Source organism: Lycorma delicatula, chromosome 8 (assembly GCF_047948215.1).
Source record: "Lycorma delicatula isolate Av1 chromosome 8, ASM4794821v1, whole genome shotgun sequence".
Classification (NCBI taxonomy): Eukaryota; Metazoa; Arthropoda; class Insecta; order Hemiptera; family Fulgoridae; genus Lycorma; species Lycorma delicatula.
Genome location: NC_134462.1, coordinates 138,916,207 through 138,937,943, shown reverse-complemented (window position 1 = coordinate 138,937,943; position 21,737 = coordinate 138,916,207). Strand labels below are relative to the sequence as shown.

At 27.4% G+C, this 21,737-nt stretch overlaps 1 protein-coding gene across 3 annotated transcripts in view; it reads right to left on the bottom strand.

Moving 5' to 3' along the window:
• Window positions 1–265: 265 nt before the first annotated feature.
• metro (membrane palmitoylated protein 7-like protein metro) overlaps window positions 266–21,737 on the bottom strand; it is a 64,735-nt gene continuing 43,263 nt past the window's right edge. Inside the window, exons 10-12 of one of the 3 annotated variants that reach the window (XM_075372341.1) lie at window positions 17,515–17,655; window positions 16,207–16,393; window positions 266–939 (exon numbers count right to left, since the gene is read on the bottom strand). In XM_075372341.1, coding sequence (XP_075228456.1) covers window positions 16,217–16,393; window positions 17,515–17,655 — 318 coding nt within the window. In that variant the 3' untranslated portion in view covers window positions 266–939; window positions 16,207–16,216. Of the gene's footprint in view, window positions 940–12,624; window positions 13,292–16,206; window positions 16,394–17,514; window positions 17,656–21,737 lie in introns of those variants that run through there. The other 2 variants (XM_075372342.1, XM_075372340.1) reach the window with 2 other exon arrangements.

Sequence of the window (21,737 nt, the reverse complement as noted above, 5' to 3'; positions counted from 1 at the left end):
TGCACATTTACCCAGAGATACAAAGAACAAAGACGATAACATTTTCCCAATCACCTCATAGAAACAGAAAATATATATAAAAGCATTGCAAAATACATACCGCATTCATATTTTATTTAAAATACTTTTTATATAAACAAAAAATCAAACACCAGCAAAGAGCTATGTTACAACAGATATTGAAATAAAACTGGAAAAAAAAACGTTACGGTCTAAGGTTATAAAAAAAGATTACATTTTAAATAAATTTCTTTAAACTTTATTTTGAGTGTATTCTTATTTACCAGTTTATAAAAAAATATTCATTAAATACTTTGGGGTTTCCTAATCTTTATACAACAGGTTCTGTTGGTATCAATGCTATTGGATATTACAATGAGGGAGTTTAGCTTTGAAAGTGTAAAAGTGAAATGTTTAATAAGATAAAAGCAGTTTTGGATTAAAACTGGTGCTTATTACAACTCTTTGTAGTCAAACTGAATGCTAAATATTTTGATTCAATTGAAAATTTATAGTAGAAAAATGGAAACTAAATAAAAAAATCAATTTGTTAGTAGTAAGTAAGTATATTTTTGGTAATTTAATCACCATCACTTCTTCAAATTATTACTTATGCATTGAGTACTTACATCCAAACAGCTTGTACTCTCTCACTCTCTCTTTTTCCTGTTTAGTAGTCGGTAACTACCGTTTAGATAATACTTCAGAGGATGAATGAGGATGATATGTATGAGTGTAAATGAAGTGCAGTCTTGTACATTCTCAGTTCGACCATACCTGAGATGTGTGGTTAATTGAAACCCAACCACCAAAGAACACCGGTATCCAAGATCTAGTATTCAAGTCTGTGTAAAAACGCTGGAACTCTCGACTTCCAAATCAGCTGATTTGGGAAGACGCGTTCACCACTAGACCAACCCGGTGGGTAAACAGCTTGTACTGCAATTCAGAAAATCAAATAGCTGTAGTATGAGAATTCATAACATGTACTTACATTTAAAAATGTAATGAGTAATTACATTCAAGCAGCTTGTACTGCTATTCAGAAACTAAAATAGCTGTGGTATGAGGATTCATAACTGAATGACTTAGTTAAAAAACTTTCCTTATAAATAAATCATTATTTCAAGATCCTGTTTTTTGTCAGTTTATATTTTATTCTATACTTGTGAATATATTATTTTCTTGAAAGCCAGTTTCTTTGTTAATTTTGAATACTTTTTTTATCAATGACATCAGTACACAGAGAATGATCATATTCTGGTACATTTCAAATGCAATATTTCTTAATGAGATCTGATATGGTGTGCAAAATAAAAGAAAAAAAATATACAGAATTCATTACCATTTTACACATTAACAGTTCAAGAAAATAAATCATGCATATAGCTTTAAACTGATATTTCTATAGGATGTAAAGTAACAGTTCACTCTTGGCGAGTTTTTAATGCCGATTCAAGAAAAGGAAAAAATGAACTCAAGAGCTTGTAGTAAAGTAATAATAACAATTATTATAATATAATAATAAATTGGTTATAAAAAATAACAAAAACAACTAATTAACTGAAAGTGTAATTCAACATTTATTTCTTCAAGTAATGTGTACATATCAATAATTAATTTAAAGGCACAGACTTATATACATATAATTCTTAGGGAATACAGCAATCTATGAGAAAGCTCTATATACAGATTTACACCATTAAATAGTCTATATAACTAATTTCCTATTTAAAATAAATTATAAAATCTAAAATAAATCGACAATTATCTTCTTTGGTAGCTGGAAAAGTTAAAAAAAGTTTTTATTATTTTTTTATCAAAACTAAACTGTCATTTCATCAATGTTGTAAAAATAAAAAAAATATTCAGATCAATTACATGACTAGATTGGATGATAAAGAAAATATACTTGTTTAAGCTCGTATTGTAAAAATAAATAATAATATAATAAATACTTAGAAAAATAAAAAAACTGTGATGTTTATTAATTAATAATATTTCAATAAATTACTAATAACTAATAAATATTAAATACCAGTAATATAATCATTTAACAAAGCAATAAATAACAGATATAATCAACAACACTGACAAAACAGACTGTTTTATAAATATACTTTATTTATGTATTTTTTTTTTTGGCAGGGGATTGGAAGACTAGAGTGAATAAATTATTTAATAAGGGACTTTGTGTCTTTTAGAAATAATAATTATATTGCAAAATAAATTAAAAATGAATATAAAGCTTATTAAGAGCACAATAAAACTCTCTCTAATGTAAAAAAAATATAAAACATAGAGTTAATAATACAGTAATTAAATCAAACTTCACACAATCTCTTATTTAATATTATTCCATAAACTACTAAACAGTTAAATTAGTTCTACTAAGTTAATGCAAATCATGAATTTAAAAAAAAGTTATAATAGCTGTGCAAAACTAGCAAAATATAAGTACTCTTGTAATCTAAAAAAGAAATACATATTCCTAATAATATAAGTATTAGATTAAAAAACCCATGTTACATGTTAATAAAGGAAGGTACATAATTTTTAGTTTATTAGGATTAACTTTTGTACCCTTTATAAACTAACATTTCCATTACTATCTCATATAAACAGTAGAGAATCTTCAGGAACAGTTGCAAGTTTTTCAGATTAAACTGAAAAAAAAAAATGTAGCAAACAGCTATTTTTTAATTACTAACATCAATCACTAAGTTTTTGTAAAAAAAAATCCTACAAATTCTGTTATTCATAATTTGTTTTTCAGTAAACATTTTCACAATTACAATTTTTTTTTTACATCATATTTGAAGTTATTACATCATCACCAATCACCATTATTCTGATATGGAGAATTACATTACAGCTCAGCAGCACAGGATCAGATAAGTAAGAATTAATATTATAATTAATTTAACCCTTAGCAGTTCACCACTAGAAATTCACTAGATGAATGAGGATGATATGTATGAATGTGAATGAAGTGTAGTCTTGTACAGTCTCAGGTCGACTGTTCCTGAGATGTGTGGTTAATTAAAACCCAACCTCCAAAGAACACCGGTATCCATGATCTGGTACTTAAATTTGTAAAAAAGTAACTACATTTACTAAGATTTGAGCCTTAGAACTCTTGACTTCAAAATTAACTGATTTGCGATGACGAGTTCACCACTAGACAAACCAAACCTGGTGGGGTTGGAAATTCACCCTGCAAAAACTGTTATTTCTTGCATTCCAATGTTGGGGATTAGTTGTCAATCAAAATTAAATTTTTATTGTTTGAATACAGTAGTATATGACTGATCAGTGTTGCTAGAGTCTTTTGGAAGTATACTAGTAGTCAAAACATCATAAATAGAAAAATATTTTGTAAAAATCAATATATAAATTAAATGAAATTTCAAGATATTTTTTCAATTGCTTGGAATTATATGAACAATGTACCCACATATTGTAAAATACCTGCAGTAGAATATGAATTATAAAAATCGGAGAAGTTAAGAAACATACTGTATCTTAAATTTAAATAAGGTAAGAAGACATTTCATTCATACATTGCAAACATTTCACAATGTAAATTAAAAAATTATTAGTTAATACAATAGACCATGTAACAAAATAAACATAATAAAGTTGTAAATATGACATTGGATGTATATGAAATTTAAATTTGTAAACAAAACTGAGCACGGCAGAAAAATTTAAGGGTTAATGGTCTATCATTATAAAATGATTTGCATTTATTAAAATTCATAATTAACAAGAGAATTAAAATAAATATTCATGTAAATTATTGTACATAATTTTAGAAAGAATTACTCACCTAACCATATATTACACAAAACAGAGCAGGATAAGTTTATTTTTCTTCAAATAAAAGACTCACCAAACCCATTTCTGCAGTAAATGTCCTGGATTTAACCAGCATTATGTTAAACAGAATGGTATAAAAATATATATGGTAAAATGACAAATAGCAATATCTTACTAAAATAGCTACAAAGAAAGTACAATGCTATTGCTTAAAAATATTTAAGCATTACACAGAAAAAACTATTATATTGCACAATAAGTAGTCTGAAGAATTAAAAGTAGCCAGCCAGATCTGTTATCAGCCAGTCATCTGGTACCACAAACCACAATGCAATATTAATCAAAGCACGAATCAGAAGATGAAAACGTTAATTTTAAACTGAGATAAAAATATTGTTTTACTGCAAATAGTAATTTACTGTTCGTAATGGCTGATCAAGCTTCTCATGTTATAAACTATTAATTTAATAATACTTTTCACGGCAAGAAAAAAATGCCAGCTTAATGGAATCAATCACATTAAGCAGAGAATCACTATAATTATGTTGATATACACGTCATTAAAAGAATATAATAATCCCAAAAACATATAAATCTGTTTCTAGTTTATAATTTACCGAATTAAATTAATCATATTATGAATTTTGTTAATAATTGACAGACTATTAACATATTACAAAAAACAAGACTAGTACAGAAATTATGGAAGTTAATAACAATTTAAAGGTAAAAAACTTACGTTAACAAATGATATAAAATAATTATATCAGAGAAATAAAGATTATAAACTATTAACAAACTTTTAAAGTATTAGAATATATATGTAACAATATGTAATCTAAATTAATTTACAATAATTTAAAAAAATATATTTGTAAAACAGTCAGAAAGATAACCATTATTTAACCTTTATAAATTTCAAAATAAAAAAATTCTACTACACAGTAAATATTAACAGTAACTTAAATATATTTAATTATTATTAAATATAATATATACATCCATGTTAAGACTAATCTCAAATACAATATCATACTAAACAACTGAGCATAAATACTGATAGTTTCTTCAGAAGGTTCAATCCAATATATGCATGGTGAATGAACATTTAGGTATTTAATGCGGATGGTAGAAACACTATAATAAAAGTTAGATTCAGGGACCGAGCAGATACAATATTTTAAACGATTCACCTTTATATATAAAAAAAATAATAACTCCAAAAAATTATTTTTTTTAATGCTTAAAATTATAAAAAAAAAGGATTAATTTAATATTTAAAAACATGCATACTAATTGAATTTATCAAACAATATATATATATATATACATATATATATATGTATATATATATATATACATACATATATATATACACATACACATACACACCGAATTTAATCAATGAGAATATATACTCATTAATAAACTCATAATATATAACTCAATTTTAAACATAAATAATTGCAACTTCTTTTCTCCAGAAAAAACATAACAAAAACAGATTTTCAAGAATCTTATTAAAAATATATGACTGAAATTACTGTTACAATTTATATATATATATTATTTACTCTATGTGATTTACTTAAGAATAAAGTTACAGGTCTAAATCTTTAAGGAGAATGATACTATAATAATGATTTATTTTTATCCTGAGTGGCACATTATAATTAAACAACTAAAATTTGGTGAATACTTAATTACATAAAAATGATTAAATGGAGTAAAGCAATAAAAAATCAACTAATCATTACAGAAAATGCATAACTTGGTCAAATTTTTAATTAAAGTCGCTTGAATGAATGATGCAACTACAGTTACAACAGTTTTTAATTACTTCTTTCAATATGATTGATTACTTTCCCACCTTGATGGTATGATCTAATGACATTGAACAAACTTAAATGAGAACATTATCAATATTTGCCTTAAACTCATACAACTTTCTTACGCAGGTTTTTGGCACTAATTTTTCAATGCAGAAATTTGCATAACCTCACATCTAGTAGCGGCTTGTTAGTGTTTTGTTACAAACTGGATATTAACATTCCTGTTTATAGTCAGTTCACATTTATAAAACTTTTATATTTTAGTTTAAAGAATAATATGTGTGAAAGACTTGAGTTCTACCTTTGGTTCTCTAAGTTCTTTAATGGCTAAGTTTAGAAATTTTTCTTCAAAGAACTATTCCAAATTCTTTCTATTTTATATAAAATTGCAAAAAGAAACATAAATACTTACACAATGTAATTAGAATTCTTAAAAAGAAAATCTTCTATTTCTCAGATAAGGATTGTTTCAAAATTCAACTAAATTTTGGTCTAATACTAGTCATTCTAACTAGAGAAAAAAGAAAAACTTGTTAAATTTCATTAAACTATAGATAAATGAATATATATGAATGACAGGTGGTCATGGTTGGAGGAAGCCATACAAAGACGATAGTAAGTTGTATAAATACACTGATGAAAATGTCAAGACATTTGCATCGATAGCATCCTTACAAGAGCAACATTGATGATTGTGACGTGTTATGAAGCTTAGAGTTTCTAAAAGACAAGCTCTGGTAATGCCCATCAGGACTAGGAATGGAGGGGTGGTGTGGTGAGTGGCATCGTCACAAAATGGTGTCTTTCCCTCTGAGGGTCAGAATGGTCTGTCATTTAAGTTTGTGAAAAATACATGTAAGAAAAATCTGAAACTGATGCCATGAAGCACGATCTAAAATTGTTTTTATTTTAAAAATTCAGCTCAAATTGTAATTTTGTATGTAAGAGGCTGAACCAATTTACAGCTATTTGTTAAAAGAACATGATATGGATTTAGATCTAACAAAAACCAGCATGTGTGAAAATTAATCTTAAGATAGATAAATTTATAATTCTGATGAATTATAACTTTATCTTCATCTATTAGAGAAATTATTAACTGTATAAAATAATTAGAGGAAGAATAAATGATATTTTTATTTGATATTACCACCTAACAATATTGCTTGCACCTTTTCACATATTCTCAACCTAACCTTACATGATGATGTACCAGATATTTATACAAAAAAACTTCTTACATAAGCTAGTTCTGGGTAAGAACTATTCTATACTAAAGTCATCCATTCAAAGATTATGATTCTGTGCGAGTACTTGTGTCCTCTTTGAAGTTCTTTCAAATGAAAAAAAAGAAGATTTCAGGGACATGATTAGAATGTTAAAAATCATCAAAAGATAACTTATTAAACAAAATCTGAATAGTAAATTTTAAATTACTTGAACTCCAAAAGTAATGAATAAAACAGAGAGCAAGTACAAATAACTAACATATTAGAGAGCATAACAAACAATATCCGATTATATTAAAAGTTAATCATATAGATAATCTGAATTAAATATAAATACAGCATTTAACAACTTTGGTAAAAAAGCATAGTATTTACTTTTCTTGGCACCCAGTCTTTTGAATCAATACAACATGTATTTTTTTCTGTTAAATAATTTGCATTAATTAAAAACAAGCAATAACTTACAAAACATAATCTATGAGAAAAAATAACATAATTTTCAAATATCTATACATATTAGCAATAAAGCTCATTAAAAAAAACAGCTATAGAAAATTTTTGTTAGCTCTTTCTTTCAATAAAGTGTAAAATATGGAAACATTTTCAGCACATAATCTACCCAGGTAAAGAGGTGTGGAATATCCTTTCATGCATAACATAATCTTTAATAATTATGCGTTTGGAAGTTTTTTTATTTAATTTTTAACGATTTTTAGCACATACTATTAATATCATATAAATTTTTTGACATATACACTGAACAATTTTTTTATATAAAATGATTTTTTGTCATAATCAGGGAAATTTGCCTTGCTGTGGCCCATGAACAATTTGAACTGTTACCCATCTTTAGAAAATTCAGTTAAAGAAAAAGAGTTTAAAGAAATGGAAAATAAAAATGATCAAAGTATAAATAAAGAAGTTCTGAAAAGACGCACCTGGACTAAAAAAAATTTAAGACCTTATTTTGGTGAGGTAGTACTGAAAAGAACTGATTTCTTATAAATGGAGTGAAAATAACAAGTCTGTAAGGGAAGTAAATGAACAAATATGAAATGTATAACATCACAAATAAACTGTATAAGCATAAAAAATTACAAATTCAGAACCTTTTAGGAAACCCTGAAACAAACTTTATGAATTTTATCACAAAAAATTTGTGATAATACATCTTTTCTTTTCTTTTTCCTGTTTAGCCTCCGGTAACTACCATTTAGATAATTCTTCAGAGGATGAATGAGGATGATATGTATGAGTGTAGTCTTGTACATTCTCAGTTCGACCATTCCTGAGATGTGTGGTTAATTGAAACCCAACCACCAAAGAACACCGGTATCCACGATCTAGTATTCAAATCCATGTAAAAATATCTGGCTTTACAAGGCCATGGAGTAAGCTTAATTTTATGCACCATCCATAAACTGCGCCTGTGTGAAAGCGTTTATTTTCTTGGTCATAACTCATAACTTTTTATTAATTTTTACAAAATGAATAAAAATACATTACAAGATACAGACAAAAAAAACAGCATAGTGGATACACATATATACGTATGAATCACCACTGTTCAGCCGCAATTGATTCCAAAGAAAAAGTTCCAGTTTGTAGAACTGCTTTCTTAACTTTACTTAAAATAACAACACAGAGTTCAAGGTATAATTCAGAGGTTTAATGCTACTGGTTGTATGCTTAAAGAAAATTGTAAAGGTGATAAAAGATCAAAACACTTTAAACCCAAATTAGTTACAGATAAAAAATTTATTTCTAGTTTCCTAGCAGAAGAAAATCACTACTACCTATCTAATCACTAGACAACAGTTGAGACCACCAAATTTACAGGACATTTATGTTGATATAATTTTATAACATACGATAACCAACTGTTATGTTTTAAGCAAATATCATGATTTTTTATAATTTACATGTGAAGTTTTAATTACTATTACAAATAGGACGAATATGAGAGTTCCTGAAGATGGAATTTAATTCTGAAAGCACTTGAAAGCTTTGAATTCAATTGCTGGTAAGCGTTTTTTTTGTATATTAACTTAAATCGCTACTGTTGAAGTAAAACTTCTGAAAGGATTTATTTAGATTCGGAACTAAACATTAAAAAATTATGAAGGTTTTACCAGTCTCAAGTAACTGATGAGAGCTTATTTGTTAAATACAGTTATTTTAGAAAAGAATTTGATTGTCATTTTAATATTGGGTTTGGTTTGCCTAAAACAGATGCGTGTATATCTTAGATGAAAAAATTAAAACTAAGGTAAGCAAAGAAATAAAAAATAATTTGATAGCAGAAAAAGGAACTGAAACTTAAAGAAAAGGCTTTTTACGAACTTTTAAGAGATTAACAGATAGTTATTTTATATTTTGACTGTCAAAAGAATCAGTTATTACCAAAAATACCAGACCAGAGTGGAATTTTATTAGTAGTATTAGTATTACTAGGGTGGAAGTTGAACCATTAGTTGCTGGGAACTCACAAGCCAAAAAACAAATGAAAATCTGTTTCATTATCAATACAAGGAGACCGACTTCAAAAGGATCAAATGAAGTAGCATCAGCTGTGTACGATTGTCTTTGCAAACAAAATTTTTCAGAAACCATCACAACTGTTAAGTTAGAATCTGATGGTTGTGGAGGCTAGAATAAAAACAGTATTATGGTTGCTATGCTCTTTTATCGGCAGTAAAAAAGTGCTCAAGGATACATTAAAATAGTTGAACTGCTTTTTCCAACAGTTGGACATTCATTTTTGCCACCCGCCTGAGTATTTGCAAGAACTAAAAAATGTATTAAGAAAAAGAAGTTATTGTTAATTCAGCTGACTATTTTAAAGTGTTTTCAGAATTTGTAACTGTGATACCTGCGGTTGACTGTATTTGACTGGAAATCAGCTGCAGTAGCAGTTTTGAAACCTATAGGACAGTAGTATTTTCTATTCAATCCTTCAAAAGGATTCTTTTCTACGAGGAAAAGTAATGGGATTCCACAAATCAAGGCAAAATACAATACAGAAACAACTCATTGTCAAAAATGTCATGATCAGTTGTTAAAAAAAAGTGAGTTAATTTCAGTTTCAATGGGGATTTTTCTTTTATCAAACCTCACATTTTCTTACTTCTATTAATATTATCATTTTGCTTTCAGAAAAAGAGGCCTGCATGAATAAACCCAAATTCTATTCCAGAAAGAAATGTTAATATCAATAACCTAAAATTGAATGATGTTGATAAACTTATAAGCTTATTAGGATGGCAACAAACTGAGACACTTTTTACAAAAATGCTTTAGTGACAGAGATAGTGATACCAATAATATTCCTGAAACCTTTCATGAACATTGTGGAAATATTGATGAAAGTTTTTTCTACTCAATTTAACATTTAAAAATAATATTAAGAATAAATTTTTATAGTATTTTGAAATGTTATTGTGTATTTTTTATATAAGATTTTTCATTTTTAAGTTTCTTTTGTCGCTAAGTATTTCAGCGACAGGTTTTTTTTTTGTATTGAACAGAAAGTAATTAATTTAAATTATAAAATCTATCAATACAAAAAAATTATTATTAAAAAAATTTACATTAATTTTACATACAAAATCATTTACTATTGACTAGTTTTAATATGAACTGCAATAAATTTGTGTGTTTTGATAAAGTGTTATTCCAAAACCAGCCACCTCCAGAATAATCTTGGTTGTACAACCTTTATACGAAAATTTCAAGTAATGATATTTTCAATACAGTAAAAGAGAAAGAAAATATTTGACATAATGCCAAAAAATTGAAATAATTACTTAAGACTTGTTTTTTTTATATTTCCTGAAAAATTTCTGAAATTGGAGATGGCCAGTTTAGAAACTGTATGACTCATATATTAATTTTAATTAGAACTTGTTATTTGTTATTTTTAGGCCAAAAACAACAACATAATAATTAACAAATGGGTCCTGGAAAAGGTAACAAAATGCATCTCATATAATGAGATTGTTCTTCTATACCAAATTTGACAGATAACATCCTGCAATCAGAGCATGTGAAGAATGTTTACTGATAGCAAACATTACATTTAATAAAATGGTTTCCAAATGTCACAAAAGTTATAAAAAGAGTTAAATATGGTGCGGTAAAATAATGAAAACTATACTCTCATGTAATTAAATCTTTGTTATGATAGAAATAAAAACAGAGAAATTATTACACCCAAAATTACTATTATTATAACGATCACGGTAACACAAAAGGAGATACCAAAGGAAAAAACAGCACTCATATCAAAGAATGAACACATGGATTAAGAAGGGTTAGCAGGAGACCTGGCATTCCTTGGATGATAATGTTATTTTTAACCAGGAAGAAGCAAGACATTAATTATTTAGTTTGGTCGGCTGAAATTATATTACAAAAATAGTTTTTCTTCTAGAACTAAAAAAGCATTTGAGAATAGCTGAGGCTTTCGCAGGATTAAGCAGTATATGAAAATATCTAAACCATAAATTGTTTGGCAAGACCTCCCATTCCTGGGAAGAAAAACACTTAAATTTACCATAGAAAAAATAAAATAATTATTTTTATTCAAAATGTTTCAATATTTTAAGTTTATTTTTTTATATAGTTTAGATTAAGGGAGGAACTTCACTGTATTTAACTTTTTGTGGCAACAACTGTAACGGTCATAAGCTAGTAAAGAAAAAGGTATGCAATAACACTTCAAATAGGAAACTGAACACAGAATTTATAACTTAAATGATCTAGCACAACCAGATTGGTTGACTATTACCTGATTTTAAATTCCTTTATTTTAAGATGATGGTACCGAAGATTTTGTAGGTGAGGAGATTGAACCTTACCTTATATTAAGACTACAGTAGTCTTTCAACTGACAAATATCCATAAAATAAATTAAATCCTGTAAACTTTTGTACTCTTTTTAACAGTATTTTATACTGTATTTTCTTGGTGCACAATTTTACAGTCCAAAATTCAATAAAAGTACAATCGGTTTATTTTTTCTACTTAACATATAATTTAATAAGAAATAATCTGATCTTTGTTTAAAGTTTATTTTCCTTTATTTTCTGTTAACAATAAAGCGACACCAGATACCTGACTGACATTAAACATGACTGACTAAGTACTTAGCATGCTTTATTAATCATAAAAATATTACAATAAAATATATTTGCAGCTTTTTACTTAAGACATATTTTATAATAAAATATCAAATTAATTAATTTTTCTTATAATGCTTACCGATCAGAATTTCTGTAAATGAAATACTGAGGAGTTCCAACTTACTCTATCAAACATACATGTTTCGTTTATGTATAAAGAAACAAACACCTTTTTTAACAGGCAAACTTTGCTGTGAACAGACTTCACCAGTACAAAGAAACTGTAATAAAAAAGTAATGTACAGACACTAATGTAATATCTACTATCAAAAAGACTAATCGTAGCAGAAGATTTTTTTTTAAATGAGGGGTTAACATACCCAAAGTATTTAAATATAAATTTTCTAAAAAAATTATTTATATGTTTATAATTAAACCATCGCTTCAGTAATGAAGTTTTGAAAAATAAACGTACCTGATTTCAGAGATTGAATTTTTTCTTTTTTAATTTTCATTGCTATACAATTATTATCGCTTATGAATACAAAAAAGACGTCAAAAAATATTATAAAAGATTAAGTAAGCTCTTTGTTTGATTAAAGTTCATTTTATTCTAATCCATAATTTTAAAATGCAATGTTATTATTTTAATGATTTAGGTTATTTTATATACATGTATAATTACACGAATAAATTAATTACTTAAATTTATTTTTGCTTTATTCAATTACTTAAAAAAACATACTGTTAAATTTCATTTTGGTCTGGTTATGTTAATTTATCATTTGCGCAAATTAATACAGAAAGCCTGAATAATAATATTATTACGATAAGATGAAAATGAATAAATATTACGTTAATAGTAAGTTTTAAATTATAATTTTACAAATAGCATTAATTCTGCAACAGCTATCACTGTCAATTTTTATAACTAAGTATTTAGAAATTAACAGACCGAGTGCCCAATAAATAAAAAAAAAAAAAAACAAAAACACAAAAAATGATTCCTTCCAACTTAGCTGACATAAACAAAACAATCTAAAATAAGATATTCTGAAAAAGCAAAAGTAGAAAAACTGGTGAAATAAATAATAAAACCTATTATAATACATATTTTTAAAAATATAAATATGGCAGTGGTTCTACCACGTTGTACGATTAATGCAACAAATACTAATAATAATATTATAAAGCACAGACGACGCACGCAGTCAAGCGCTTTGTTTATTGTTCTATACTTCAGAGGCGGTGTTTGTTGCTAATGAATACAGCAAACACCAATATCCTGGAAAAAAAAACAGAAAAACAAATTAGCACTTATTAAAAAATTTTCTCTTCACCTCTTCTCTTTTTATGTTTAGCCTCTGGAATGACTGTAAGGTATTAAAAGCAGAGAATAAATGAGGATTTATGAGTACGAATGTAAATGAGGTGTAGTAGTCTTGTACAGTCTCAGATCGAGTGTTCCTGAAACCCAACCACCTCCCTAACCTGTATTTTAACCTGCTAACTGTTTACAAACCGTAAGTACAGATGGGTTATCAAACTAGTCAACAAAAGTGGTGTAAATATACACCTACATTAAATATGTTTTGATATATATAACAAACACTTAAAAAATGTATCGCTATTTGTAGAAAATGGAAACCCAAATTTTCACATGCTAGAGGAGTTCCAAACATATTTCAACACAGACATTCGTTGACTGCTTATATAATTACTTCTATAACTTATTACTCGCTGACTACTAATGTAATTTTCATGAGGCTTCAGAAATGAGGGCCAATATCAATAAGCAAAGAAAACTTTAAACAGAAAGAAATATTTAAAACCTCAAATCATTAGAATTAGTAATATAGTTTGATGGACTTCAATCTGTCGATCACAAAACAATAATTTAAGCTTTGGCTTTACGATGATTATTAGATTTTCTTGTTTACTTACTGTCTACCCTTTTGAAAGCAGTGTTTTTTCATCTAAGGTAAAAAAACTTTCTTCATATTCTGTTTATCTAATGAAAAAAGGTAAACCGTAATTCTTGAGTAAGTAATGTTTAACAAAGTATTTTGCTGATGAGTTTCTTTAGATCTGTCCATTAGACTTTTGTATTTGTAGTCGTTTCAGAATTTCTTCTTGTAGCTACAGTTTTCATTAAATCAACATTTTTTTAAACAATGTTGATAAAAAAAAAGTTTTTTTTAAAAAAACTGCAGCTCCAAATAGAAACAATGAAGTTATTAAAAATACAGAAGGCATTTAATGGACAGATCTAAAGAAACTCCATAAGTAACAATGTCATCTAAATAAAACATTATTTGTATTTAGATGAAAAATTAATGCAATTTATTAGTTAAACTAAGGAATATTAAACAAATTAACATTAGCAACAAATTTGATTTACCTAATTTGTAAATGTATGTAAAAAAACAAATAGAAGTTTTTAATGAAGAAGTAAACTTCAAAAAGGTTCATAACCCAGAATCTGAGCAAATTGATTTAGCAGTTCTACAGTGGTTTTGGCGAATGAGGAGTTCAAATATTGCAGTAAATGGTCCTGTAATAAAAATATAAGCTGAATTCTTGTAAAAAATTTAGAATTTTAAAGGTTTGATGTAGCTTGAATATTTTGTTTGGAAAAATATGTAGTGAAGTATGTAGAAATTTAAATTTAAATTCTAAGAACATGTTAAAAACCATGAGGGCTCTTGAAAGTGGCCGTTTTATAGAAGACGAGATTGATTTTCCATTGAACGAATTTTCCATTAATCTTAATTAAGAATTTTATTCCATAAAACCTTTTTAAAATATAACTTTTAAAACTTATAAACCTTCTTTATCCTTCATAAATTTATGACATCATTACATTGGTTGCAGAATACTTGAAGTATTGGCCAGGAAGAAAACCATTTTAATTTTTGTTTTTCCGGTGATATAAATATGCATCATGCAGTTAGCTATCGATAACAAAATTTTCTGATCAATCTTTCTTAAAATAGCAGGAAGATAGTTACAGAAGCGGGTCACAGTTTTAGTTTGTATCAATATGTCAGGAACAGGAAAATATACATTAACAATAATTGCTGAGGCAAAGAAACAGTGATGTTTAAAAAACATTAAAATTCTACTAGTAAAGCATCGAAGAATCAAATCAGAAGAGATGATTCCTAAAATTGTTATATAAGTAATTCATTTCCTTTCTCTTGGAGTATATGCAGCACATTTATTTCCTTAATATTCATATTTTATTTGGGTAATGGTCATATTTATTCAAGTAACTTTACATTAAAACGTTGTGCCACTGTACAGATGGTTAAAAAAGCAATGATTTTTAACAATAATTTAACTGTAGCTATAATAAGAATCGTATTTTTTTATATCTGTGAAAACTGTAGGTGTCTTTGATGCCATTATACTGTGTGATTTCATTGTAAAAGTATTTCTGCTCTCTACGTATAAATATATTTGTTTTACAAAACATTTATTTATTTTGCAAAACAAAAAAATGTATCTGTTTTACAGTATAAATAAAATACATTTGAATGCTTAAATCTGCATCTACCTTCTCCTTTTCTCATTCCAAATTATAATACTAACTACAATACTAATTATTATAATCTTAAACTAATTATGAGACTTTAAAAGTAATCCACCGTTTCATAACCTCGACTGGTGTGCCTATCCTCAAAGTTTTAAGGTAGAAACACAAAAATGAATACACCTGTTCAGGTAGTTGTAAGTATACTTTATTTATAACTTCTGCTTTAAGTTATATGTGAAATAATGTGTAGGGAAATAAAAATTATTGTTCTCTTAGATATCTTCTCTTCCTATCAATCTCAACTGTATTTTCTTTGCAACAGTTTTTTTAATTTTTAATTATTTAGTAGTATGATGACAGTAAAATTAAATAAAACTGAAATTACATATAATTAAGTGAAACTGAAATATTTTTATATTTCTATTAATAAAAGCAAGCTGTAGTCAAAACATGTTGAAATTGTTATTGCAAGTAATATATAAATATCAGTGTAAAACAAACCCATACCCATAAAGCATTACATACTATATGAATACTTACTTTAAAAACACTGTTACCCATGTAGACAAAAAACATATTGAATTGTTTCAATTGTTGATTTCTTAAAATATATTATTTCCATTTAAAGTTATTTTTTAATTAAATAAAGAACAATTACTTACATTAAGGCAATCACTGGACCCACGAAGCAGGGACCCAAAGTGGTTCAGTTTCGACTCGATTAACGGCACAGACCAGCTGTTCAAAAGCCGTTGACAAATCTGCATTAACAATAACTTCATCGAAAAAGTGACTGTACAAAAATTCTATTCGTTTGCTACTGTGAATTATATCACGGAATTCATCATCCTGTAAAATAATCCAAATTGTGATTTTTGAAACCGAACATTATTGTAAAATTTAATAAATGCAGCAAATGAATAATAAACAAGTATAAGCTTACGATCAAACATATTGTGAAAATAAAAGAACTCGATTCTTTTTTTAACACTTTCAGTGCCAGTTCCACATCCGCTCTGGAATGATGGTAGTATTGCTGTGCGTTTGCTCTTCATATTGTGCAGACCTCTGTATGTTGCATTCTATTACTTTTTTAAATCGGCCCTTAATTGTACACTTATGAATTACCGTGAGGTTATTAGTGTGTAATGTTGGTAAACATTCCTACAAGTTTTTTCTGCACTGTCAAATTTCTGTTACTGGTAAGTACTCGCTTATTTAACTTGATTAAAAAAAAGTTTTGAAAAACATAAGACTTCAACAGTTATTACAGGTTTATGTTAAATCAAATTTTGTTAATGTAGAGATTAATTTTTATACTTTTATTGCAAAACAATATGTTTATTTGTGCGTATACTACATTTCATTAACAACATATTATATCTTCTATTCTTACCAAAATTGTTTTAATTGTATAAAATATTAACTTTTTTTTAATAAATAATATTTTTTTTTAAAGTTTTAAAATTAACAAAATAATTTTTTAAATTTTAATTTAATTATACCACTATGGAAAAATTGAAATTATGATAATAATTTGTATATTTTAAAGTACCGTATGTAAAGTTAATTTAGCAGTAATTAATGAATATTTCTAGCTGTCAATTTAAGGGTTTGTTTATAATTTTTTAGATTCCAGGAAATTATAATTATGCATAATGATATAGGTGAAGCAAAAGTGTTTTTTCTTTCACAAGAAAAATTTTTAAAGTCCGATAACTATAAAAGTAGACAAACATTAAACATCTTTAGTAGATAAATGAGGATGGTATGATGATGATGATGATGATGCAAAAGTGATTGAGATTAAAAGATGAGCACAAGGCAGAAAGGATAGAAGAACTTAAGTATAAATTGGTTAAATCAAAGACATATAGAAAAAATTATTTAATCATCTAAATATATAAATCAAAGCAAATTAAAAACAAAATAACATAATTAATTAGCTAATAAAATTTTTAAAAACTCACAGTAAATCCTCTGGAATTGTTTTCATCAAAAGTTGAACGAGCATAAGCAGCACTTCGAGTTTCCTTTAATGCATCAAACTCAGGAGGCTTAATATAGACTATGTAAGGCTTTAATTGTGGAGTACGTAACATTCTTAAAGCCTATATGAAAAATAAATTAATATATTACAAGTTAATACTGTATAATTTAAAGTACTGTGAATAAATAATTATAAATTACATTTAAATAGGTAAAAAACTCAACTAAATTTTACTTAAGGAACAGAAGTTATAAAAAAAAACCCACTTTGTCAAAGGAGAAAGAAAATATTTACAAAGGAAAAAGTAACATTCTTTACTGAAGGTAAAACCTAAAAAAGAATAAACATACCTTGAACAATACTGAAAATCAAAAAAACTTTCTTTAAAAAATAACATAAAATAGAATGCAAACTTGAAGGTAATTTGATAAACTACTAAAGAGGTATTCAATTTTAATTCAACAAATGATCAGTGCATTACTACTTTTGATTTTGATGATATTTGGGATATGATAACTATCCACCTTGTAGTGGCCAAAAATATTTTTTTTTATTTAAAAAATTTTTTTTTGAGTAAAAGACAATTTTCTAACTCACCTACATGTAAAAACAGCCATTTTTGTCAATATTTCCGTCAGCTGTAGAGCATTCTTATTTTACATCACACGGAGGTCAAAAAAGGGCTTTTTGAAAAGAGTGCAGATGGACATCATCTTATTGTACTCAAAATTCATTTTGTTATATAACCAAATGAATGTAATGTTTACTGAAGTTATGTTTACAAATCTTTGTTTTTTCAAATTTTGGCCAAAAAATAAATAATTAAGGGCTTAGGGTAACAGGCCTGTTTTTTACCATTTAACTCTTAGGTACTAGTACTTATAAAAAAAAATGAACTGTTACCAAGTGTCCTTCATTAAAAAAAAAAAAAAAATGGCTGCCACATCTTAAGATTTTGAAAATATTCTCATTTTTGGGCCCCAAAAACCACATGTGAAAAAAATCTGAAATGCTACAGCAGTAAGTACTTTTTATGATAGAAAAAGCTCTAAAGGGGATGAGAATCTTAAAAATATTTTTCAGTTGATCCTGTGTTTTATTAATGATTTCTTGAATGAAGTATTAGGACCCTGTGGATAGAAAAAGTGTATTCGATATTCGTCTTCATTTGCATGTAATTTGACTTTAATGACTTCGCCTAACCACCACTTGCCATCATATACACAGCACATGTAATTTTTACATTTTGGTTTTGGTAAACCTATAAAGTAATCAGAAACACTAATGTCCTTGTGTACTGATTATAATGTAAATGAAATGATTCTGATTCAGAGGTCACCTGGACTTTCAGAATTTCTGACTTATTTCGGACTTTCTGACTTATTGGAACAGAACTGTGAAAGGTTCTTGTTTCTTGGACTGTTGTGATTACCTGATAATATGAACTGAGGTATTCTTCAGCCTTTTGAACATCTTATTAGAGCAGAAAATAAATGTTATATTTTTATTATTGTCTTTGTAATAATTGTACATTTCAGAAGGTGTAACAATTTGATTGTTGACTGTCCTTTGAAGGCTTGCTTTAGTCACGGTCCTTCTTACAGTTCCACCAATATCATCACATGGTCCTTTTCCATAGTATGAGGCAAAAAAAGTCATTGCTGTGATTTCAAAATCTTCTTGATGGTAGCACAAATTTATGAATTTTTTTTTTTTTTATACTGAGTTGAGGAACCATCACAAAAATAGAAAAATTGTTTAACTTGTGGTAACAGTGTTATTATTTTATTTATAACTTGATTTTGGAAGCATAACGATGTAGTATTATGCTTCAAGTACTCACTAAGCACACAGTATCTTTAGCTTTGTAATTTTCCTTCTTTTTTAAAATATATGAGAAATTGATGTACTGTGGCATAAGTGTTTGGCCAGTGATATGACTGGACTTCATCCTGTATCACAAAAGGAACATTTTGAGAGAAGTCTCCCATTATAATACATTCACCCTCCAACAAGCTTTCATTTTTAATGTTGAGGAATTAGCCTGTTTCTTTGCAACAAAATGATGCCATTTTAGATTATTTAAATTTTTAGTAAGTTTATTTTAAGTACTCTTGAAATTTGAGTAATTAGTTCACAATGGTCAACAGAAACCCACTGTTTGAAGATAATTTCAGAATCAAAATCATCCCAGGTCTCTTGCAGTAATCTGAGCACTTCATTTGTGCCTAGACATTTTTCACACTGTGAGAGCATGCACATTTCATTTGCTGTATCGCATATCATGGTTGAAAGGAGAATTTTATAATCGCATTTCATTTTTACAGCAGACAACATGAGTTTTACATTCTGGTGGGTGACAGACACAAACACACAGTGAGTATCTGACCCATCAGCCAGAACACAAAATTTAGGTTTTAAATCAGCAAATTTTTAAATTATGTTTTTCTTTGAAGGCTATGTGCAATTCTTTTAAGTTACGTAAGGTAAACCATTTTTTAATAGTTATTTTCTTCCCATCAGCTTATCTTACAGACACAATCCTTCTGGCCTGGCATCATTCGGCTGTGCTCATCATTCTGGTAAAAATCTTTGACACATTTAATAACGTTTTCATCAGTTACATGACTAGGTTTCTTTTTGCTGATTTGTAGCAAAATTCCACTTGAAAACTAATTGTTTGATTGACTGACTAAATACTAACTGTAATCTCATTTTGAATGCTCCAGCTGCTTGGTAATAAACTTAAAATATTAATTTTTCCTGGGTTGATGTATCCGTTTTCATTTTATCCTTTATTTTAATGATTAATTCTTCATATCCCTTACCTAAATCAGCATAATTTTGTAGTACTAAACTGGTTTCATCTGTAGAAATATTTAAATCAAAGGAATCGTTTAATTTACTGGTAACTGACTCGTCTATTTTTGTAATATTATTTTTTAATATTGGTTCCATCGTGCTGATCAATAATTTTTTAACCTTAACGTGCGGGGGGGGGGACCAAGTGCTCAACACGCTTTATTCACCGACTTGACTATAACATACTGAGTCTCAAATATATCCTGTCTTTTCAGTTCGCTTTCAGTATCATCTTGTGGTTTTTGTATTTTGGTTAACCATTTTATATACAGTGCTCTACCTGGAATTAATTTAAATTTGGATTGCTGTTGAAAGTATAAAAGAAATTTTGCAAGAGATTTCTTAACCGATTCAGTGTGACAGCTAAATGGGCCAGAGCTACTTTTCTCATTAATTATGAGAAAATAATTGTCTAAATATTCGGTTTTATGAAAAGTAAAGATATTTTTTGTTTCAGTATATTCACTTCTTAAAGATATCAATGACACTTGCTGTTCAGTAAACTTTTAAATTTCGTGCAGTACTGAAGATCTATTGTAAGTCAATTTGTGACATAATGTTTCAGTGTGAATGCCAATTGAACTCTCCATACTCAGTTTGTGTAAAATGCACAGGTTCTTACAATAATAACGAGAAAAATTATAAAACTACCAATTGCACCTCACTTTGTCTTATCCCAGTTTCTCTAAAGCTAAAATAACAATTTTTCTAATTAATAAAATTAAAAATAAAAGATATCGCATAAAAGAGAAGTTCTTCACTGCTAATAAAATTACTTTATAAACAAGTGTACATTACCTAACCACAGTATTAACACTAGCAACAATACAACATTCACCTTGAAATCAAAACAGTAACTGAGCCTTCTACAATGTTTACATTAAGGATTATGCAAACATTCATGTCTATTTACTTTGTGTTTCAAATATAAATTTGTGGGTATGAGTCAAACTTTAAGTAAAACACTATTTACAATCTCATTATATATATCATTATAGACATCAAAATATTGTCTACAGTAGGCCTACATTATTATCTGCAAAAAAAGAAAATACTGTGAATTTTTTGAACGTATTGTTCACGGTTAGAAGGAACGGTGTTTTTAGCAGTTTTGTTAGCTTCATTACTTGTCAACCCCTTTGAGTAACAAAATATTTTATAACGTTTTAAAGTACATATAAAGTACTTACTGCTGTAAACATTTCAGGTTATTTCCATCTGTCCCACATGTAGTTTTTGGGACCTGAAAATGAGACCTTTTTAAAATCTTACGATTTGGCAGCAGTTTTTTAATGAAGGACATTCAGTAACAGTCCAATTTTTTTTTTTATAAATACTGCT